Source organism: Dipodomys merriami, unplaced genomic scaffold (assembly GCF_024711535.1).
Source record: "Dipodomys merriami isolate MVZ:Mamm:240054 unplaced genomic scaffold, mDipMer1.0.p SCAF_9, whole genome shotgun sequence".
In the NCBI taxonomy this organism is placed as follows: domain Eukaryota; kingdom Metazoa; phylum Chordata; class Mammalia; order Rodentia; family Heteromyidae; genus Dipodomys; species Dipodomys merriami.
Window position 1 is genome coordinate 24,468,210 of NW_027206512.1, and position 22,773 is coordinate 24,490,982.

The 22,773-nt window shown below is 36.7% G+C and overlaps 1 protein-coding gene across 1 annotated transcript; it reads right to left on the reverse strand.

Annotated features, from left to right (window-relative positions):
• Nucleotides 1-4,273: 4,273 nt before the first annotated feature.
• Nucleotides 4,274-21,879, reverse strand: Enam (enamelin). Its single transcript, XM_070013176.1, has 9 exons — nucleotides 21,826-21,879; nucleotides 21,023-21,091; nucleotides 20,857-20,901; nucleotides 19,780-19,821; nucleotides 17,586-17,843; nucleotides 15,839-15,901; nucleotides 13,093-13,149; nucleotides 7,823-8,345; nucleotides 4,274-7,753 (listed from the first exon to the last, which is right to left on the reverse strand). Exons 1-9 carry the CDS (start codon nucleotides 21,877-21,879, stop codon nucleotides 5,427-5,429), a joined length of 3,438 nt encoding a protein of 1,145 aa, XP_069869277.1. The 3' UTR covers nucleotides 4,274-5,426.
• Between the last annotated feature and the right edge of the window lie 894 nt (nucleotides 21,880-22,773).

A 22,773-nucleotide genomic window follows, 5' to 3' on the forward strand; every position in this document is an offset into this window, starting at 1 on the left:
AAGAAGGATGGCCAATAGACACATGAAGAAATGCTCAACCTCCCTAGCCATAAAAGAAATGCAAATCAAAACAACATTGAGATACCACCTCACCCCAGTTAGAATGGCAAATATTAAGAACTCTAATAACAACAGATGCTGGAGGGGATGTGGTCAGAAGGGAACCTTACTTCATTGTTGGTGGGAATGTAAACTTGTTCAACCACTTTGGAAAGCAGTATGGAGGTTCCTCAAAAGACTTCACATAGAGCTCCCCTATGACCCAGCAATCCCACTTTTGGGCATTTACCCAAATGTTTACAAACAAGACCACACTAAAGCTACCAGCACAACTATGTTTATTGCAGCATTATTTACCATAGCTAAGATATGGAACCAACCCAGATGCCCCTCAGTAGATGAATGGACCAAGAAAACGCGGTGAATCTTATACATAAGTGAGGAAAGGTTTTAAGGAAGAAGCTGGTATTTTTTGTTTCTTACTTTCCAATATTTTGCAAATATTCTATAGTTTATATTATTAGAAAAAGATTATTTTTAATTTAAATGTTAATTATAGTAATATTTGAGAAATTTTATATTTTTATCCACTTACATAAGTGTTTAAAGAGAAAATAATATTTACTTAGCCTTACTGTGCCCAGTGCAGTGCCAGTTGTTATGAAGGATATATAAGAAAAGATCAGATCTCTGTAGCATTTTCCTGTTCTTTACATAGGCCAAATTTAGTGCATGATTTAGGACAAATGAATGATTAAATGTAAAAGATGTTGTGATATGAGCTTGAAAATACAATGGCTGGAATAATTTTGGAAAAGATGTTAACTAAATTGATGTTTTCACATTTGAGGGTGTAGAATCTTTTAGAACAATTTGAGGGTGTGTGCATGTAGGCACATGGGACAAATGTAGGAGAGGAGACAAGATCAACCTTCTCTTTGTGTTCTGTGTCATACGTTTTTTTTTTGGTCGGTCGCAGGGCTTGGGTACTGTCCCTCAGCTCTTCAGCTCAAGGCTAGCACTCTATCACTTGAGCCACAGCTCCACTTCCGGCTTTTTTTTTCTTTCTGCTTATGTGGTGCTGAGGAATGGAACCCAGGGCTTCATGTTCTACCACTGAGCCACCTTCCCAGCCCTCACTTTTGTTTTAAATGGTCAAGACCTTTTTTGATCCATCTCTGGTTAGTATATAGTCAAAACCTATAGGAAATAGCCATGCACTTTGTCACCCAAAGTTTGGGCCACTCACTTGTTTAATCATTATCACTTGGGAGCATGTTAATATTATAGAACTCTCTGCTGCAGATCTTCTGAAGTTAATATCTCATTTTAATGAGATTCACAACACAGTAAAACATGAGAAATGCTCATATGACATTCAGCCCTGTCAGAAAAGAATGACAATCCTAACTAAAAATGCAGTTGCCTCTATTATTTAACAACTAAGGGACCAATAAGGTCTTTCCTAAAAATTTCTGCCATTATCCTTCCCTAAGTGTACTATGATTAGACTCTTTCTTTAAAAAATGATGATTTGGGAAGACTATATATTAGCCAGCACATTAAACAAACAAACAAACAAACAAACTCTCCTTTTTTAAAAACAGGATTTAACCAGGAAATACCTGCTGTATACTACAGAGAGGAACAAGGGAAATTCCTTCTAGGCTCTGAGGAAGGGAAGAAGAAACAAGGCATTATGAAATCAGAGGCCTTGAGTGGAAGCACCCAGATAGCTTCATTTCTTTAACAATTTTGTCTGTGTCAAATTACAGTTCAGCTAATTCCTTGATTCCTTTGAAGGCTTCTTCTCTACTAGCATGGAATTTTTCTTGTTACAAGTTGAATCATGTTTCTAAATCAAATTGAGTTTAAATTCAAAAGTGTGAGTAAAAGGTCCAGTGTTGTTTCTAGAATAGGGTAGAGTGGAAAAGAAAAGAAGGACATGCAGACAAAATTAAATGCTATATTCATTTGTGAAATGATGATTACTTTTCATCCAGTACAGTTTTTTTTCCTGAGTTTCAGTGAACAGTTGGCAATAGCCAGAGTGAATCCTTTCATAATTTGTAAAAGAGGGATAGAGAGGGACCTATTGGTTTTAAATCAAACATATCTAGTTCCCTTTTCAGTTCTTAAAAAATGAAATTCGATTCCTAAGGGCAATTTGAGAATCTTTTTAGGTTTCTTAAGGTGATTGGGGTAAATGAAAGAAGAGGAATTAAATGAATAAAGATACATACAAAGAAGAAATAAAAGTAACTTAAAATTCTCTTTGAAGATGTATAAGTTAAGGTTCTGATGTGAGCTGACCAAAGTAAAACATGTTATTTACATTTTTAGATGTTCCAAAAAGCCAGAGGAAGAAAACTTCATAATAATAGTTGGTAGGCTAAATTTGCAGAGATCTGGTTAGCTCCTACATTCATCCTCCTCCTTTGCCTTCTAAATAATGAAGAACTATAAGATTTCCTGGACCAACTGGACCAATACTTCTAGCGAACTTCATTATAGACTTTGTGGCAGAAAAGCTTCTAAGACAGGTCTATATTAGCCTGGCTGGATTGGCTTGTGTTTGTAATCCTCAGATCTTATTTTCTTCTTCATTTGCTTTATTAATTAAAGATAGCATATGTTGTAAGTATTTAACCTGTAAGTGATAATGGCTAGATGCACAAACTCACCCAGAAGTGGGACACTAGTAATGAGATGGTGATACTAGTGAGAGGTACCATTTTCAGGCCTAGGCATGTAGCTCAGAGGTACAGCACTGTGTAGCATGCCCTGGGATTGACATCCATCACTGTAAAAGAGGTGCCCCTGGGACTGATATCTAGCATTATGAAAAATGAGAGAGGAATTATTTTCAGAGCCTGTTATCTTTATTGTATGTACCTTAACTTTAGAGCAGATTTTAAAGGGTTATGAATCATTTAACTGGGACACACAGAGTGGATAACCTTTGTAATGTAAGGAACTCAGGTCTACTCTCCAGGCTTACAGAAGCATCCTTGTGCTGAGAAGAGTCATTTTCTACAGGGACATTCCCCCTCCCCTCTTTTTTAAACTATGTTTTCAAATGCATTAGATACTCTTGGTCAGACAATTTATATATATATATATATATATATATATATATATATATATATATATATTTTTTTTTTTTTTTTTTTTTTTTTTTTTTTTTTTTTTTTTTGTCGGTCGTGAGGCTTGAACTCTGGGCCTGGGCGCTGTCCCTCAGCTCTTCAGCTCAAGGCGAGCGCTCTACCACTTGAGCTACAGCGCCACTTCCGGTTTTCTGGTGGTTTATTGGAGATAGGAGTCTCACGGTCTTTCCTGCCTGGGCTGGCTTTGAACCGCGATCCTCAGATCTCAGCCTCCCGAGTAGCTAGGATTACAGGCGTGAGCCACCAGCGCCCGGCTCAATTTATATTTTTTTAAAATAACAGAAGCCCCAGATGATAATTCAAACAGAGGTACTTGTGGATTTAGGGGGTCTCAAAGTATTTTTCAAAACAACTATGTGGGTTATATTTTGATAAAATATAGAGTATGTACAATGAAAGTATTCACAAAGAGACTTTAAAAAGTCATTTGATAAAACACTCAAATATAATTTTATTTTGAGAGGGTAATTCTTAAGGAATAGTTTTATACAGAAGAAGTTAATGATTCTTGACACATGATTAAAGTATAAAGCTGACAGTGTGATGAAGAATTGAATAGATCAGTGGATGGCATAAGTAATTTACAATTCTATGATGTAAATGTAAATGTTAGTGTATATATATATATATATATATATATATATATATGATGCATCACTTAATTTAACATTCAAACTTTTACTTGCAAGGAAAGCAGACTATAATGTTTTTGTGCAAATATTGAAAGCCATTCAAAAACCAATCAGTAAAGTTTACTGGCACTTTCTATGGACAAGACACTGATAGATATTTTAGCAGATTTAATGAAAACTTCAGAAAGGATTATCCTCCTTAGGTTTTTTCTGATAGTATATTTCCCAGATCTCTGAGATTTTATGAAATCTGTCTCAGAAAATTTTCTCCTTAGAAATGTCACAGAGTTAAAAGGTAGCTTTCAAAGAAATCCCCTCTATGCAAGCAAATATCCAAATAATAGGCCAAAATGCCTTTAACAGTAGTAAAAATAATAATAAAACTCAAGACAACATAGAAATATCTACTTTACAAAATAATTTACACTATTTATTAAAGATACCAAGAAACTGTGTCTGTGAATAATTCTACAAGGACATGAAAAATAAGCATGTTAGTAGTAGTATACATTGTTAGAATAATTTATTCTGAACTAGTAAAGCTAAATATATTGAGGGTTTTATCTGCATAAGATTCTATGGATTCTGAAATTGTGAATTGGTGATGGGATGTAGCAAGTCCCAGTATTTTTTCTGGACAATCAGTTCCACAGTGACAGTTTCTTTAGTTCTTCATTTCCTACTTTCCTAAGTCTTTGCCCTAGGCTTCTAATTCTGGTAACTATCTAATTCTGGTAACTGTCTTCTCTTCTCCTGGAATATATTACTTCAATTGAGCTGTCTACATGTCTTCGTGAGAAGATTAAAAAAAAAGTATCAGTATGTGCTATGTCAAATATATCTTACAGTAATGGATTGGCTGGGCCAAGAAATAAAAATGGGAGAGTAGTAGAATTTAGAAAGTAATTGAGAAAGGGGGAAGAGTGAAGGTGAATAACTGAAAGGGATTGATTGTCAAGTGGCACATTAGGAGCCAGAACAGGAGGATGGAAAGAAAGTGGAGGAAGTGAATATAAAAGACTAATTATAGTTAACAATAGTTATCCTTGTATAGAAGTGATAGAAAGATGGGGAGAAAAATAGAAAGCTAACTATAGAATGGGTGAGAAAGAAAGAAGGAACAATGGCAAGAAAGGAAATAATAAATACAGTACAAAGAATACTAACTAGGAAAAAAACAACAAAAAATAAATGCAAGAAAATAAAATATACAGTGCATCAGGATTATACTGGTATATAGATCTCCATATACAAAATAGAATGTTCGTCTGCCTTTATCACATACAAAACCAGATAATTTTGCAAACAGGGACTTTTGAGAGAAAAGGGTGGAATCAGAAAGCAAAAGGAAACTCAGACAAGTAGCTTCCAAGTTTCAAGGCAGAAGTGGTTATGGCTTTTGTACTTTCTTTTAGGTCTTCACTAATTTGTGACAGAGCTGGATTCAGCCACTCCAAAGAGGCCTAATCTCATTAGCTCCACCTAAGCCACTATTCCACTACTACTGGAATGAAGAAACACTAAAGGATCACCAAGGGGATACTTAACTCTTGGGAAAAAAAGTTGGGGAACCGTTGGTATAGAGTATTATTTTCCTTCCCCTAAGAATGCTTGGTTAAAAGAATCCCTAGGCCTGAAGTAATAAGCAGCCTTCTACTTGGTCCTGTGGATCGATACCTCCTTGAAAGGATTCAAATGAAGTATGTTTATCTGCATTAAGTTGGTCTCCATTTATATTCTTAAATTGCTCCCCTGTAGCTAACCCAACTAATGTATTAGGACTTTCAGTTGGCATAGAAAGATCACTATCAGTTAGGCTTTGCCTTCCATTGCTAGATGGAGTTGCTGTGGTGGAGGAGTGAAGCTTTGTTAATTTGGAGCCAAGGCATGGTACCTTCAAGATATTAGGTGGTCTTTGCTCTTCCCTGTTGTTGTCATTTCCTTCCATTTCATTTTGAATACCTTCTGGTTTGGGATCTTTGTCAGGTGTACCAATAACAAGCTGCTCAGGAGTAAGGTCAACAGTTCTTTTGTCAGGCTGGTTGCTTTCGAAAATTTGTTCCAGATCATTATTTCTATCTTCTCCCAGATCATTTTTGAGACAAGGTGTGTTCTTTGATTGAAGGGTGCTGGCATCAGGAAAGGACATAATTCCTATTTGACCCAGTTGATTCTTTATAGAACATGGTGTATTCCTTCTCACAGTGGACATATCATCTCTAAAAAGACTTGGGCTTTGGCTTTCTCCAGGCAGTTCCTTCTCTGAGTTGTTTCTCTGATCAGTTAGGATACTTGTTGGAGAGACCACAGATCTTGTATATTTGGTATTGCTACTTTCGGTATACATAGGGTTTGTGTCTTGCTTCTCTCCTAGTGCAAGACTATAGGATGGCGTATAGTCTTGTAGAGCCATTGGATTGTCTTTAGGCCCGATGGGGCCACCAATGCAGCAGGAACCTCTTTGGCCTTGGTGAAATAAATGTGCTTCTTTTTGACTTGATGGGTAAATTTGAGGAATTAAATCTGGGAAAGCCAAATGTTCTCTTTCTGGTAAAGTTAACCTAGTAATTTGCAAGTCATAGTTCAAATTCTCATCTTCATGCCAGGTTGGATTTTTCTGAAGTCCAACTGGGGAATTCTTGGGATAGAGATAGTTCTCATTGTGGTCTGGTAGATTAGCTGTGTGTAAATTCGTTGACTGCTCCCAGAAATCTTTGTTGAAATCTTGCTCTCTTTCTTTTTGCTCTTGGGTTTGAATCCTGTGGTCCCAGGAGTTCCATGAAGGGAAGAGAGTGCTTTCTTCTTGTCCAATAGCATTAGTAAGATAATAGTCCCCATTCTCCACCGGTGGTGATAGAGTGGGACCAGGACTGTTTGAGGGAAAAGTCTCATCTGGGTTCCAGGGATAAAGTTCACCATAAAGGAAATCTTCCCTGGGTTTTGATGGATTACCCAAGGAATAGGGAAAATATTCCTTTGGTTGATTTGAGGCATATTGCTTACCTTTGAAAAGCCTAATTTTTGAGCCTCCTTTATAGTCCATCTCATCCTCACCCCATTTATTTTGTTCTGTAAAAGATTCATCTCCAGTTGGATCAATTGGGTCTTCTTCATTATAATGAACAGTGGCTTTCTGGTCTAGAGCATTCATGACATACTGTGAATTTTCTGGTTGCCTCACAGTTTTGGGAGTATCATCAACTCTTTCATCCCATATATTGCCTCCAATGTATAATGAGTTTTCTCTAGGATAATAAGGACTATAATTAGGGTAGAAAATATTTCTATTAGAGCCATGGGACAGATGAGGTAAATGTTTTTCTTGCCTTCCAGGATCTTCCTTAAAGGATGGTGGGATTCCTTGGTGGTTCCAGGTATTTCTTCCAGCAGGAAAACGTTCTCTTGTAGAAGGGATTTCCTTAGGATACACAGGTTGGTGTGTATTGTGCTTTGGTTCATGCTGTTTAGTTTCAGACTCATAAGGGATTCTTTTTGGCTCTAAAGCAATCCCTTTCGGTAAATTATGGCTTTGGGTTTGTGCATTGGAACTTGGTGCTCTTTTGGAATCTCCTCTTGGATAATAGGAGTTTTCACGTTGATTAACAGAATTAAAATTTGGGCCTATCATGTTACCTTCAGGGTGAGGCACTTTATAATTTGGTTTGTTAATTCTGTAATGTTGAGAGTTTCTCCAGGGGGCCGGTGTAGCCTGTGTAGACGGGGTTTGTGGACCTGGTGACTTTACCTTTGGATTTTGGATTTTTTCATTGCGGCCAACAATGCCCTGTTTGGGACCCAATGAAGCAGCATTGGTTCCCACAGGTTGCTTATTTGGCCCCTGAGGTTTTCTTTTGAAATTCGCTGGATTTCCTACATAGTTGGGATAGTTGACTCTTGAAGTAGGAGGGTAAGATTTTCGATAAATTGGATTTCCTGGATGAGCAGTTGGATTTCCTGGACGAGCAGTCGGATTTCCCAGATGAGTGGTTGGATTTCCTGGACGAGCAGTTGGATTTCCTGGACGAGCTGCTTGTTTGCCTTCCCAAGCAAAAGAGTTCCACTGAGGACCCCTTTGACCCTGTTGATTTCGGTAGAAAGGCCCAAACTGTCTGTGATCTGTCACAGTACCAGTGGGATGCCATTGTTTTCCTGAAGGAAAATTTCGGATATTAGGATTTGGATAATTTTTATAAATATTTGGTTGACCAGATCTCCATGGGATTTGGTTTCTGGTAACTGCCTGACCTGAAACATTAACTCTAGGGAGTGGGAAGACCCTATTTTGAGGTGTAGGGTTGCTTCCAGGGTTCGGCCCAGGAGCACTGTTTCCTGTTGTATTGGTGTCATTTCCGCCTTGATTCCCTCCTGCATTTGGTTGGGTAGAATTAGTCTCAGTCAGTGTTGAATTAGTTGAGGTTTCTGTGGCTGGGCTCTCTTCTTTAGGAGGATCTTTTTCTTTAGGCTTTTCATAATCGTCAAACATCTCTTCTGAATAATAAGGGCGACCCCCAAAGCCATGATATCCAAAAAATCCAAAATAAGGATTCTGCAGGAAAGAAGATGAAAAACAATAATTATTCTTATTTCCCACCATGGTCTCACTTGGAATTTTTTTTTTTTTTTTTTTTTTTTAGCATAATAGGGAAATCGTAGAAGTTACATGCTGCTTTAACACCATTGGCTATGGTTCCTTTCTTGAAATTCTGTTTCTTCCTCATAGTACTTTCTGATATTTTGGGGCCTAGGTCTTAAATCTAAGAGTTTTTAATTTAACTTTTGCTATCCTCTAACCATTTTCTGTTTTCATTTTACAAATTTACCTTGTGCAATCTGTTTGCATGCCAGTATTCCCGATATGGATATGTTCTTCTCATTCCCCCACGCATACATCTCTAGTTCAGCAAAACTACACTACAGATTTTACAACTATCTCCAAAGGAATGCACCGGAACTGGGCTCATCATCCCTCAAATTTCATTCTCTGAGAATGTTAACGTAGTTTTTCAAGTTTTGCTCTTTCCTTTATTTCCTCAATTAATTTGCCGTCTCAAATGTGTCTGTCTTTTCTTCCGTTATCTCTTTATTTGGAACTAATATAGTAATTTCCTTATTGGCTACTTTGTACCTTTACTTCCTTAACTATGGCAGTCAGAGAGTGGAGGCTAGGCATTCCAGTGTATGATTTTTGCCATTTTCTTCTTTAGATATGTAAAGCTATTTACCTCCAAGGATACACTCTAAAACCCTTAGCAAAATGCAGAAGGTGGTGCAACTTTGTACTGAATGTGGGCCTCTAAAGAGGTGAGTTGAAATCCTTGTTTCACCAACTTTAGTACCATGACTCTTGACTAACCTTATTTTCTTCATTTGTAAAATAGAGAAAGTAATAAAATATCAACTTTATAGTTTTTCATGAGGGTCAAAAAGATAGAGTGCCAGGTGCTGGTGCCTCACGCCTATAATCCTAGCTACTCAGGAGGCTGAGATCTGAGGATTGAAGTTCAAAGCCAGCCCAGGCAGGAAAGTCTGTGAGACTCTTATCTCCAATAAACCACTAGAAAACTGGAAGTGGTGTTGTGGCTTAAGTGGTAGAGCGCTAGCCTTAAGCTGAAGAGCTGAGAGACAGCACCCAGGCCCAGGGTTCAAGCCCCAAGACTGACAAAAAAAAAAAAAATAGCGCTTGGAACTAGCTGAGTACCTAAACAGTATTATATAATTATTTTATAACATATGTATAATATTATATATACACTATTTTAATAATAATTCCAGACATAACATTCAACCTTATTTCCTCCCACTTGTACTTTCTGGCCTTGCAAATCATAACTTTTATTAGTTCTTTGAGTACTTAATTTTGAAAATGGCTTCTTCATATCCAGCTTTTCCAAATACATGTTTATATCTCCTGGCATATACCTCATTCCATATTTCAAGACACACCTTGACTATTAACCTCTGTGTCCTGACTTCAGTGGGCAGAATTTGGTATAGCTTCTACTCATGAGTGTACATGGCAGTGCAGACTTCGGCCACAACGATCATTATACTTGATATCGGTTACTTATTTTCTTTGGATTCTCCCACTAGCTTTTTCTATGTAAAATTTTGAATGAAAAAAAATATATATATTTGTGGGTCTGGTCATTGGGCCTGAATTCTGGGCCTGGGCGATGTCCTTCAGCTCTTCAGCTCAAGGCTAGCGCTCTACCACTTAAACCACAGCATCACTTCTGGCTTTTTTCCTTTTTGCTTATGTGGTGCTGAGGAATCGAACCCAGGGCCTCCGGTATGCAAGGCAAGCGCTCTACCACTGAGCCACCTTCCCAGCCCGAATGAAAATATTTTTATGAGTCTTCCTGCACAGTATGAAGTGCATAGTTTATTATTTTATCAGTTAATGAATGATTTAATCATCACAGCCTTGGCCTGTCACTTTTTTTGTATTTGTCTGGCATTTTATTTTTGTTTGTTTCATGATGTTGGTGATCAGATCAAGGGCCTTGCACATGACAGGCAAGCTCTTCTGAGCTGCCTCTAAAACTCTAGTTTTTGTTTTTGTTTTTTTTTTTGGGTCGGGTCATGGGGCCTGAACTCTGGGCCTGGGCGCTGTCCCTCAGCTCTTCAGCTCAAGGCTAGCGCTCTACCACTTGAGCCACAGCGCCACTTTCGGCTTTTTTCTTTTTGCTTATGTGGTGCTGAGGAATCGAACCCAGGGCCCAAGCGCTCTATCACTAAGCCACCTTCCCAGCCCCTAAAACTCTAGTTTTTAATCTTAAATGCACTATAGGAAAAAAGTGTTTTGTTTTTGTTTTTTGGTTTTTTGTCGGTTATGGGACTTGAATTCTAGGCTTGGGTGCTCTCCCTGAGCTCTTCAGCCCAAGGCGAGCACTCTACCTCTTGAGCCACAGTGCCATTTCCGCTTTTCTGAGGTTAAGAGCCTGGGCTGGCTTTGGACCGTGATCCTCAGATCTCAGCCTCCTGAGTAGCTAGATTATAGGCTTGAGCCACTGGTGCTCAGCTTGAAAAAAGGTATTTTTATCCTCATTTGCAGACATAGATAATGAAACAGGCAGGTAAGAAGATATCTCTAACATCATGCAGGAAATTGTACAGTGTCCTCAAGAGGTAGAATACAGAGTTAATGGCTTTGTTAACTGCTTAGGATATTCTGTTTCACTTTTTATTTTTGTTTGTGAAAATCTGAAATGCCAGTTTCTAGGTTAGGTTGTATGCAGTTATCTGAATTATTTTTATTTGAATATTTCATAACAATCTTTAGAAAGCACCTTGTATTGTTACTGACTTATTAATCTTCAATATCAGTATTTTAAGAATTTGTTGTGTTTTTTCCCTGCCTTCATCAGCTTATTGGTTTCTGTATTTACCTTAAATACTTAATAAAAAAGAGGAAGTAAGCTCCAGGGTAGGGTGCCATGTTACAATAACTATATTGACTTACCTGATTGAACAATGCTACGGTATTTCATACAGTTTAGCACTGTATGAAATCTATTTGATTCTTTTCCTGGAATGATTCAGTAAAAAAGCAGAAACAGCCTATTGGATAGGACATATATATATATATATATATATATATATATATATATATATATATATACACACACATATATGCATATATATGTAATATATACATATATATATATATTTTTTTTTTTTGCCAGTCCTGGGGCTTGAACTCAGGGCCTTGGCACTGTCCTTGAGCTTCTTTTGCTCAAGGCTAGTGCTCTACCACTTGAGCCACAGTGCCACTTCTGGCTTTTTCTGTTTATGAGGTACTGAGGAATCAAACCCAGGGCTTCATGCATGCAAGGCAAGCACTCTACCACTAAGCCACATTCCCAGCCTTGGACAGGATATTTTAAGAGTGAGATTTTTGGTCTAATTTGTCCTGTAACCTAGGGGGTCAAATTGGTAGTTTGTCTTTTCTGAGATTCAATTTACTTGTACAATGAGGTACTTAAATGATCATTTAGTTCTCAGGATATCATTGTAAGATATTCTTAATTTTTGTCTTTTTATTTACTGTCTAATACTGAGTCTACTATCAACCTTTAAAACATCTAGCTGGCCGCCAGTGACTTATGCTTGTAATCCTAGCTACTCTGGAGTTTGAGATATGAAGATCATGGTTCAAAGCCAACTTGGGCAGAAAAATCTGAAAGATTCTTATTGCTAATTAATCACCAAAAATTAGGAAGTAGAGGAGTGGCTCAAGTGATAGAGTGCTAGCCTTGAGTGAGAAAACTGAGGGATAGTACCTGGGCCCTGAATTCAAGCCCTTCTATTGGCACAAAAGAAAACAAAAAACTCAAACCCTATTAGTTTCATTTATAATTATGTGAGAGATCTCTGAAATAAATGTAGAAAAGAAATGATATATTACATTTTATTTAGGTCTCTGGCTCAATTCCTTTAAGTTGCATTTTCCTTTCTTATTAGATTTGAGTCTACAGGAATAAGCTAATAGATTGCAATTCCTTTTTCCTTCCTTCCTTCCTTCCTTCCTTCCTTCCTTCCTTCCTTCTTTCCTTCCTTCCTTCCTTCTTCTCTGTCTCTTTGTCTGTCTGTCTGTCTTTCTCCCTTTCTTTTTTGCCAGTCCTGGGACTTGAACTCAGAACTCAGGGCTTGGACATTATCCTCTGAGCTTTTTTGCTAGTTTTCTACCACTTGAGCTACAGCTTCACTTCCAGCTTTTCTTTCTCTCTCTCTCCTTTCTTCCTTCCTTCCTTCCTTCTTTCCTTCCTTCCTTCCTTCCTTCCTTCCTTCCTTCCTTCCTTCCTCCTCTTTCTTTCCCTTTCCTCCTCTTTCTTTCCCTTTCCATTTCCCCTTTTCCCTTTCCTTTCCTTTCCTTTCCTTTCCTTTCCTTTCCTTTCCTTTCCTTTCCTTTCCTTTCCTTTCCTTTCCTTTCCTTTCCTTTCCTTTCCTTGGCTTAAACTCAGGGCCTGGGCACTGTCCTTGAGCATCTTTTGCTCAAGGCTAGCACTCTGCCACTTGAGCAACAGGACCACTCCCAGTTTTTTCTGAGGAATTGAACGCATGGCTTCATGCATGCTAGGCAAGCACTCTATCACTAAGCCACAGCCCAACTTCTGGCTTTTTTTTTTTTTTTTTTTTTTTTTTTGTAGTTCATTGGAGATAAGAGTTTCACAGACTTTTCTGCCTGAACTGGCTTCTAACCCTGATCTTCAGATCTGAGCCTCCTGAGTTGGTAGAATTACAGGCAGGAGCCGGTAATTCTTAATGGAGAATGTAGCTTTACTTAAACTTACTCCTCCTCCATCTTCACTGCTGAGAGGTGGACGTCCAAACCCTGGTGGTGGTACCCTCTGAAAGGTAAAAAACTGCAGTGAACACAGGAGGAAACCATTTGCTGCTATTTATGTGTAAGATGGAAGTTCATCTTGATTTACATGTGAATACTGTGATCTTTTAGCTTCTAAGTCACTGCTTCTCACTATTTGACTATTAAGATGATCTACTAGTGACTATGGATAAATGCAAGGCTTCAGATGGATCCTAGATTATCTTTCTTTAAATATCTGTGTGTCTACAACTCTTAGAAACCACTCTATCCTGCTACCTCAAACACTCATTAACTCCCAAACACATATCATACCTTACCTTACAAGAGAAAGAGGAAGGGAAGAGGGAAACACACACACACACACACACACACACACACACACACACACACACACACACACACACACACTTGAGTGATATTAGATTAGATTAGATATTTGGAGATTCAGTGTTTGCTCAGTTGTTATAAAGTGTTATAAAGTTGGAGAGTTTAGAAAAGGTTGTTTGGTTCTAACAGGCTTTCAAGAAATTCTAGTCAATGAGATTAATAAGATACTTCATTGGTTCCAACAGGCTTTCAAGAAATTCTAGTCAGTGAACTTAATAAGATACTTCATTGTGAGAGTTATACTGCTTTTGAGCTTTACCTAGAACTTCCTTAGTTTCCTTAGTTCAGTGTGGCCAGTAAAAAGAAGTTAATGTTTTAAGACAAAAAAGTAAGGAACTCTTTCTCCTTATTGATAAAAAGTTCTCTTGATTATAGAGTTGTAGGCAAGGAAAAACTTTTGCCATTGTGGAATGAAAAGCCATCAAATATTTTTTATTCTAGGTATTTCTTGACATTTAGTTTTTTTCAATAACTGGTCTTCATTATTTCTTTAATTCAAATAATTTATTTGACTTCATATATTGCCTGTAATATATTTTCAGTATTACATTTTATTATCTGATTTTAAAATTTGAAAGTTCGTATATTTTGTAAGATTCTTTATATATCTATGGCTATTAAAGATAGGATAAGATGGAAAAATCTTACTCTAATAATAACTTACTAAATGTTTTTCAAACTTCATTTTATATCAGTATCTCTGTTGCCGCTGTGGTGGCTCAGGCCTATAATCCTAGCTACTCAGGAGGCTGAGATCTGAGGATCATGGTTCAAAGTCAGTTGGGGCAAGAAAGTCTGTGTGACTCTTTTCTCCAATTTAATCACTCAGAAAACTGGAAGTGGCACTGTGGCTCAAGTGGTAGAGTGCTAGCCTTGAGCTGAAGAGCTGAGGGACAGTGCCCAGACCCAGAGTTCAAACCCCACGACTGACAAAAAAAGCAAAAAAGTCCCTCCATTACATTAAATAGGACTAATCGTTGTTAGTTTGAATCTTTTAAAGAAGCCAGGAAATAGACATAGAGAAACACAAACCTTTAAAATTAACTTGTTAATTGATAATCAATGGCTGTCCAGTAATTTAAACGGTGGTCATGCCAGCAATTAAAGTAAATTTTTATTCAGAATCTTAATCTACACATGTATCAGTGGCTTATGCCTATAATGGTAGCTACTCAGAAGGCTGAGATTCAGAGCATGTTGGTTTGAAGCCAATGTAGGCAGAAAAGTTCATGAGACTCCGTCTTCAAAAGAACCAGCCAATATGACTCAGGCTGCAGATGTAAGGTTGGCCTTGGGAAGGGGAGCAGACTCCTCCCTCCTTTTGGTTAAGTCTCCCCAGTACCTACATCACCTAGGTAACTGGCACACTTGCAGGCAGCTAATCTCCACCCCCCCCCGCCCCTCCCTAAGGTCACGTCCACATCTGGTGTGGCCATACCTTGTCCACCAACCCCTGGCCTTGATAAGCCCTGGCCCCTGCTGTGGTTCAATCTTTTTTTCCCCCAGCTGCAAGGGCTGCCAACGTGACCAGAGGCGGCCTGCAGCTCGAAAATAAACCTTTCCCCTGCCTGAATACCATGTGCTGCTCTCCCTTTCTTTGGTTGCCTATTTAATTTATCTAACAGCAGGGTGCCACCAGAACAAGCAAGCCTAGCAGTTGCAAGGTCCCGTGTTCATATTCTAGTACCAGCTAAAAAACTTAATTAATTGATTTACTTGTTTAAGACAAAGTCTCCCTACCTTACTCAAAATGAACCTGAATTCCTTATGTAGTCTCTTTAGTCTTGAATTCTTCCTGTTTTAGCCTTCCTAAGAGCTGGGATTACAGCTATGTGTCAACATACTTAACTCTTAAAAAAATTCTTTATTAGATATTTTCCTGAATAATTTTTGATTTGATGGTATTGTTTCATACTCTCTACTGTTTGGTATAGCATTCTAGCAGTGAATGAACTTTATTACTTACGATATAACCTGCAAATATTATCTTTCATTTCTAGTGTAAAGCTGGGCACTGGTGGCTCATTCCTGTAACCCTAGTTACTCAGGAGGCTGAGATCTGAGGATTGGGATTCATATGCAACCCTGGTCAGGAAAGTCCATGAGACTCTTATCTCCAAGGAACTACCAGAAAACCAGAAGTGGTTCTGTGGCTCAAAGAGATAAAGCTTTGGCTTTGAGCACAAAAGCTCAGGTATAGATAGTATCCAGCCCCTGAGTTCAAAGCCCCATGACTGCTAAAGAAACAAAACCAACCAAACAAAAATAAATAAAAAAGAAAGAAAGAAAGAAAGAGGGAAAGGAAGAAAGAAAAAAATTCTTACCTGTGGAATTGGCCATGGTGGTTGTTGAAAGGGAAATAGCCCATTGCCAAATGGTGGAAACGGCTAGAAAAAGGAAGAATCAGAGTTATTTGGAAATAAGAAGAATAAATGAAAAAATGAATCAAATTAATCAGTTGTTTATATTTGAAACTCGAGGGGTTATATTTTCTTTTACACTAGTCTCTTTCTTTTCTCTCAGTGTGTATTTTTGAGCAAAGATAATAATAGTTAGCAATATTGAACACCAGCTATGGAACATGATGTAAGCACTATCATGAGCATTTTACATTGTTAAATTCTCAGATAACCATGAAAGATATGTACTATTCTTTTTTATGGTCATATGTTAATTGTACAAGGGGAATTCCATTATAATATTTCCATACATGCATACTTCCTGTACTATTCCCTTCTACCCACTTCCCCCTTCCCAAAACATTTTTTAAAGATGTAAACTACTTAGATATGTAACATTCATATTTCCATTTTACTTAAGATTCTGAGTCTCAGAGAAATGATGTCACTTGCCCAAAACCTTATGGCAGGGAAATGATTTAAACTAGAGTTCAATCTGGACATTGGTGGCTCATGCCTGTAGTGACTCAGGAGGCTGATATCTGAGGATCATGGTTGAAAGCCAACCTGGGAGGAAAAGTAGTGAAACTCTTATCTCCAATAAACTACTCAGATTAATCCAGAAATTGCATGGTGGATAAGTGGTAGAGCACTAGCCTTGAGCAAAAGAAGCTCTCAGGGACGGGGTCTAGGTTCTGAGTTCAAGCCCCAGGACTGGTATGAACAAAAAGAAAAGCAAAACAACAAACTAATATTCAAGTCTAAGTCTAAAAGTATCTCTTTTATTTGGTGCCAGTCTTGGATTCAAGGCTTGAATGCTGTCCCTGAGCTTCTTTGCTCAAGACTAGTGCTTTCCCAATTGAGCACAGTTCCGCTTCTAACTTTTTTTCTTTGTTAAATGGATATAAGAGTCTTACTGGCATTCCCTCAGATCTCAGCCTCCTCATGGCTTAGACCTGAGAGTATTGTTCTATTCATTATTTTTTTTGTAAATTCTTTATTGTGATTAAGTGATTACATAATTTCACAAATTTTACAGTATTGTGGGATAGTGATGCTTAGTTAAATTCACAAACACATTGTATTCATTTTTGATAACCTATATCTGTAACTATTCATGATAATACATTACCCAAAGTTAGTATTTTTTATATTCTACTTAGAATGAGATTTGAGAAACCATTTGCATATCTTCATAACTGTATGATGTCATTCTGAAGTAGGAGAGTAGTGTGACTACTTTCATTGAAGCATAGCTCTGAAAAGAACTTAGAGGCCACTTAGATTATTCATGGGGAACTTGTGTATAGACAGGTGAAATGGCTGGCTCATACATCCAATAAGGGCTGGAGATAGAACTTGAACCTTTGTCTTTGACTTTTACAGTTATACTCTTATTCCATAATGACTCCATATTTTAAAAGGATTTTCTTTAAGGTAGTAATACTTGGGTACTTTAGAAACAAACAAGGCTGGCATTAAGTCTTTTGGAAGTTTTAGGTAAATATCTAAAGTGAATATTGTATTATCATGGAATGATACTTACATTTAATTTCAAAAGAAGTACATATGTAGATATGAAGCAATATGTACTCAGGGATTTTGCCCTCCAAATCCTTTTCAAATCATAGTCTTTTTATGACTGATTTGTAATTTTTGGTTCAAGTCTCACCTGAGGTGGTGGAGCCTCCTCTTTGCCCTGAGTTGGTTCATGTGGTGGTGATGTTGAAGGCTGCTTCTGTGTTGGAGTGTTTGTCTCAGTCTGGTTGGGTTTTTGAGTGTCTGGGGTATGGTCATTGTTGCCCTGGTGTTTGGGTGTTGGGGGATTCTGCCATGCACTAGGTGGTGGCTGAGGCCACATAGGCATCTGGAACTGTGGGAACTGCTGGGGAAACTGCAAGCCATTTCCATAAGGGATCATAGGTGCCATCTGAAAGAGATGCAAAGACAATGAAATTACATCAGGTTCGAGAGGCAGACTCCCTACCTTCTAATGTCAGTCTCCAAAATCCAGCCAAGGAATTAAAAAGACTTATGGGGAAGAAAATATTCTATGGGGGGCTGGGAAGGTGGCTCAGTGGTAGAGCACTTGCCTTGCATGCTCAAGGCCCTGGGTTCGATTCCTCAGCACCATATAAGAAAAAAAAAGCCGGAAGTGGAGCTGTGGCTCAAGTGGTAGAGCGCTAGCCTTGAGCTGAAGAGCTGAGGGACAGCACCCAGGCCCAGAGTTCAGGCCCCACGACCGGACCCCCCAAAAAAAAAAGAAAAAAAAAAAAAGAAAATATTCTATGGAGCTTAACAATGAAAACTTTAACTTTAGCAGAACTTCTTTAATTATTGTTTTGCAAAATGAACTTCAGTTTTCTAGGAAACCAAACAACTAACTGAAAGGCAGAATTTAGTTTTCGTTTAAATATTTGACAGTGATTTTCTAAATCTGCAACCCTGATACAGACGTAAGAAGTATAAATAAATTACAGACTTTGATGTCAAAGTTAAAACCCATGTGATTCATTATAGGTCAGATGGAAGAAAAAAACAAAAGATACAGGAAGTGAGTTTGCAAAGCAAAAACAGAAAAAGCAGAACAACAAAAAAAGAAAGTCTAAAAATTATGTCTGTGTAAACACCTATATCTGTTCATATGCTCCTTTGTCAGAGATGGGTCCACCAGATTGGATAGGAAAACAAAGTAGTTATAACCTTAAATTACTAATTCATCAGGTGATTTAAGTTGCAATCAGTCAGTTCCCATTCAAATATTTTCACCCTGATTTAATGCTAAACTCTGTGTTTCTAAACTTGCTCTTGTGTGTGTGTGTGTGTGTGTGTGTGTGTGTGTGTGTGTGTGTGTGTGTGTGTGTGTGTGTTTGAGTCAAGGTCTCACTATGTAGCCCAGGCTGGCCTCCAGAGCTACTCTCTCTCTCTCTCTTTTTTTTTTTTTTTTTGCCATTGTGGGGCTTGAACTCAGGGCCTTGGCACTGTCCCTGAGCTTCTTTTGCTCAAAGCTAGCACTCTACCACTTGAGCCACAGTGCCACTTCTGGCTTTTTCTGTTTATGTGGTATTGAGAAATTGAACCCAGGGCTTCATGCATACTAGACAAGCACTTTACCCCTAAGCCACCTCCCCAGACCTAAACTTATTCTTTTATTATCTATTGGATATTCATATTACAGTGCAAAGATTATAGAACTAATGGAAGACAATATTGTAAATCTTGCATTAAAATGAAGGATTTTAGAATGTTATGTTGGCAAAAATTTCATCTCACTGGCAAAAGCACTAAAACCAGGAATGAAGGTGTGAAAAAGAGGGACCATTTATGTTAATACCACAAGAAAGTGACATGCTATGTTCTCATTTGTACTATACAATTTTGTCAGACAAATTTTGCAAACATTCCAACTGATGCTTGATGCAATTCTTTCATTAGTTTGTTCTGAGGATTATAATACAGTGTCATGTTAACCAACATTTATTTTAATAAAATAAAAAGCTCACACCTTTCGTGTTACTTTTCAAGATACTCCAAATAAAATTTACTCTTCTAATAACACTTACTTCATTATTTTTTATTGTCATTACTGTGAACATATCTTCTGTGATATAGTCCCAGAACTACATTTTTGTTGGATATGAAAAATTCTTACAATTTATAGATTATTTTTATTTGTAGTAAGAGATAATAGTGTTAAATAAGGAAAAATCTTACATGAAGGTACAACAAAATTATTTTTATAGTGATTATAGCATAATTAAAGCCCGTAGATGGCTCTTACTGTCTTTGTTACTTAAGATAAACCATATAGCAGCTATCTGAATATAAATAAAAAGTCTTCAGAAATAATATAAAAAAGAACTTACATATGGGGGACTCATAAAGTTGAATTGACCATAACGCATCATCTGCAATGAAAGGAATCTATTAATGTGACACACAAAATGCTTTTATCTAAATTTTAAGAAATATGTCAATTTTCTTATTTTAAGTCATGTTTTTTATAATGACTTTTAATTATATGTGAATTTAACATGAGTATTCATTAAAAAATGTAGGGAAAGGGTGACATTGCTCAAAAGAAATGTATTCTTTATCTGATATATGTAACTATAACCCCTCTGTACATCACCTCTACAATAACAATAAATAAATTTTAAAGATGTAGGGCATTTTAATATTTAAGTCAGAATTTCATTTTGTGCAGAATCAATATAGAATAATAGAAAACAAACTTGTGGTTTACTTTGAAGTTTTTGAGTGTTTTGTTAATTTGAACTTCAGAATTGGGAACAAAGTAATTCTAAGATGAATTTTCTTTCTGATGTATGTTGAATTTGGTTATTGATAATGAGTTATATAAAATATATTTATATACTTAAGTATCTACTTTTAACCACCTTTGCTATAAATAACTGGGTAACAAAGTTACCAAGAAGCTAACTAAATTAGTCAATTAATTTTAGCATAAATTTACATTTATCTTGAAAAGATATCTCCAGATATTACAAAAAGATATTATCTTGAAAATATATTATAAAATATAGCATCTTAACAATATTGAAAGCACAAATAGGATCATATTAGGGCAATTATTACTTTGTCTTGATTTGAGAGTTTAAGACTTTCAATTCTCCCTCACTTTTATCATGGGCATTAGAATAGTTAGTTAGAAAATTTACCTGTATTTTCATTTTTTTCTTTAAAAATTTGTTACTATAAAGGTGATATACAGAGGAGTTACAGTTACATAAGTCAGGTAATGAGTTCATTTCTTTTTGGACAATGTCACCCCTTCCTTTGCTCTCTCCCAGAGAGCAAAGTGTCTAGTGTCTAGTTAGTACTACTGCTGAATTTGTTCACCCTTTGTTCCTCCACTGGTATTTTCACTTTTAAAGGAATTTCTAGACTCTAACTTAGCCTCTGATACTGAGCATACATACCTCCTCACTTTTACTGCTAAATCCAGGCATTCGGGGCATGGGCATCTGGAACTGAAAGAATATCAATGACAAATGCAAAATATCAGTTGAAATAATCCCAACAATGATTCCCCAGCTACGCAACAACAGAAACAAAGAAAAGCCTAACGCTTTAAGAAATACTCACTGGCATCGCAGCGGAATTGCCAAGCAGACCTAGAAAGACCAGGAAAATCTTCATTTTCCCACTAGGTACCTAAAAACAAAACTGAATATTATTTTTGAACTACAAAATAATTATGCTTAGATTACTGTGGTTACTTAGAAGCTCACTTTGTCAAGTAGCGAAGAGAAACGTAAGAAGTGTCTGCTGTCTATTTTAAGAAACTACTAAATAGTTATTACTCAAAGAAACCAGATTAAAAAGGAAAGATAAGAGAAAGTGGAGAGAGGGGGAGGAAGAGGAGAGAGAAAGGAAGAAAGAACACAACGATGCTAAGAAAATGGTTCATAACAATAAAATGTGGAAATTAAAAATTAGGAAGTTATCAAGTTGCTAGAAAGGCAACTTTCACAATGTTTCACAATGATAACTATGGTCTTTATTTTACAAATATAAAATTACTTATTATCTCTTTTGTAAAATTAGTATATTTTGTCAGATGATTTTTAAGATATGGTCTACCTTTAAAGTAGATGATTGGTGAACACATTACCATTGGGGTACTTTTAAAGGAACAAATCACAATAAATGCCTATTTTTAAAAGTGGAAAAAAAAGCACACGATTGGATAATTATGATTATCCAATTGATTATGATTATTCTTTGAACTTGAAATAATCATGATTGCTATGAAGTACCATGATCATTTAAGTTTTTACTTCTTTCATCTGTGAACACATGTGCTCTTAGGTTCTTTTTACATATTTAGATAGTGTGACTTGATAGTTTGGTAGAATAGGTACTAGGGAAAAAATGAAAATACTCACCAAGTTATGTAGTTTAGGAAAAGAGATTCTATTTCTGCACTGAAGCAGCAACATTTTTTCTCCAAAATTTTCATAAGCCTTTTGGGAAAAATAAAGATTTAGTATGAGAAAAGAGCTAAAATATTGAAGTGGAATAAGTAAATGAAACAAATAGCAAAGCTTCACCTCTAAGGTAGCACATGTCATGTTAAATTTTATCCGATCATACCCTTATTAGACAGTCCTCAAAATCAAGTTTAATCTTCTGTTGTTTTAAGATTAGGATGAAAGCTAAATCAGAGAGAAAATGACATGGGCATTGTATTTTGAGATACTTCTAGTGCAAAACTTCACTTCTTTATGGGGAACTGAACAAAGATATGGTATTTAAGAGGTCTTAAGGAGTTTGGAAGAAAACCTACAAGAAAAACAAACATACCAAATAAGACAAGGAGGTGAAACTTTGATCAGATTAATCTATAAAAATTATTAAATAACCAATATTAAGGAAGTCAATTAAAAATCCATCAACTTCTATGAATTAAGTTCATTATTCGGCAATTTATACAGTTTTTCTTGATAATCTCTAGTACTCACCCAGTGCCAGGTAGAAGCTGCAATATATAAAAAATAAACTTTTACTTGAACCTTGTTAGTCTGTCTTGGAAATCTATTCTTAATGGTCTATATGGGAATGACTACAAATTGCTGAAGTCAGGGAGAACCAAGGAGCAAGACACATTTATTTCTTAATAACAAAACAAAAATTCTTCATGAAGGTGCCATGTTCAGTATCCAAAAGGTTTAAAATAAAAGTATTCCTCCTTGTCAGAAAGCTTGGCATAGCAAGATCACATATAAGCACTGTTCTGGACATGTACAACCAATCAGCTTTGAGGAAAATGGTTTTGCCATCAAAAGAGTTTAAGGTTAAAAAAACGTCCAATGTAAAACTTATAATGTGTTATT

What these genes read in the sequence shown, in the direction of transcription:
- Enam (XM_070013176.1), bottom strand. Translation starts at nt 21,879, where the DNA reads ATGTTGCTGCTTCAGTGCAGAAATAGAATCTCTTTTCCTAAACTACAT. An exon ending in GCAATTCCGCTGCGATGCCA is followed by an intron (nt 20,902 to 21,022) that starts GTGAGTATTTCT and finishes TTTCAGTTCCAG; the next exon opens with ATGCCCATGCCCCGAATGCC. An exon ending in TTAGCAGTAAAAGTGAGGAG is followed by an intron (nt 19,822 to 20,856) that starts GTATGTATGCTC and finishes CTTTCATTGCAG; the next exon opens with ATGATGCGTTATGGTCAATT.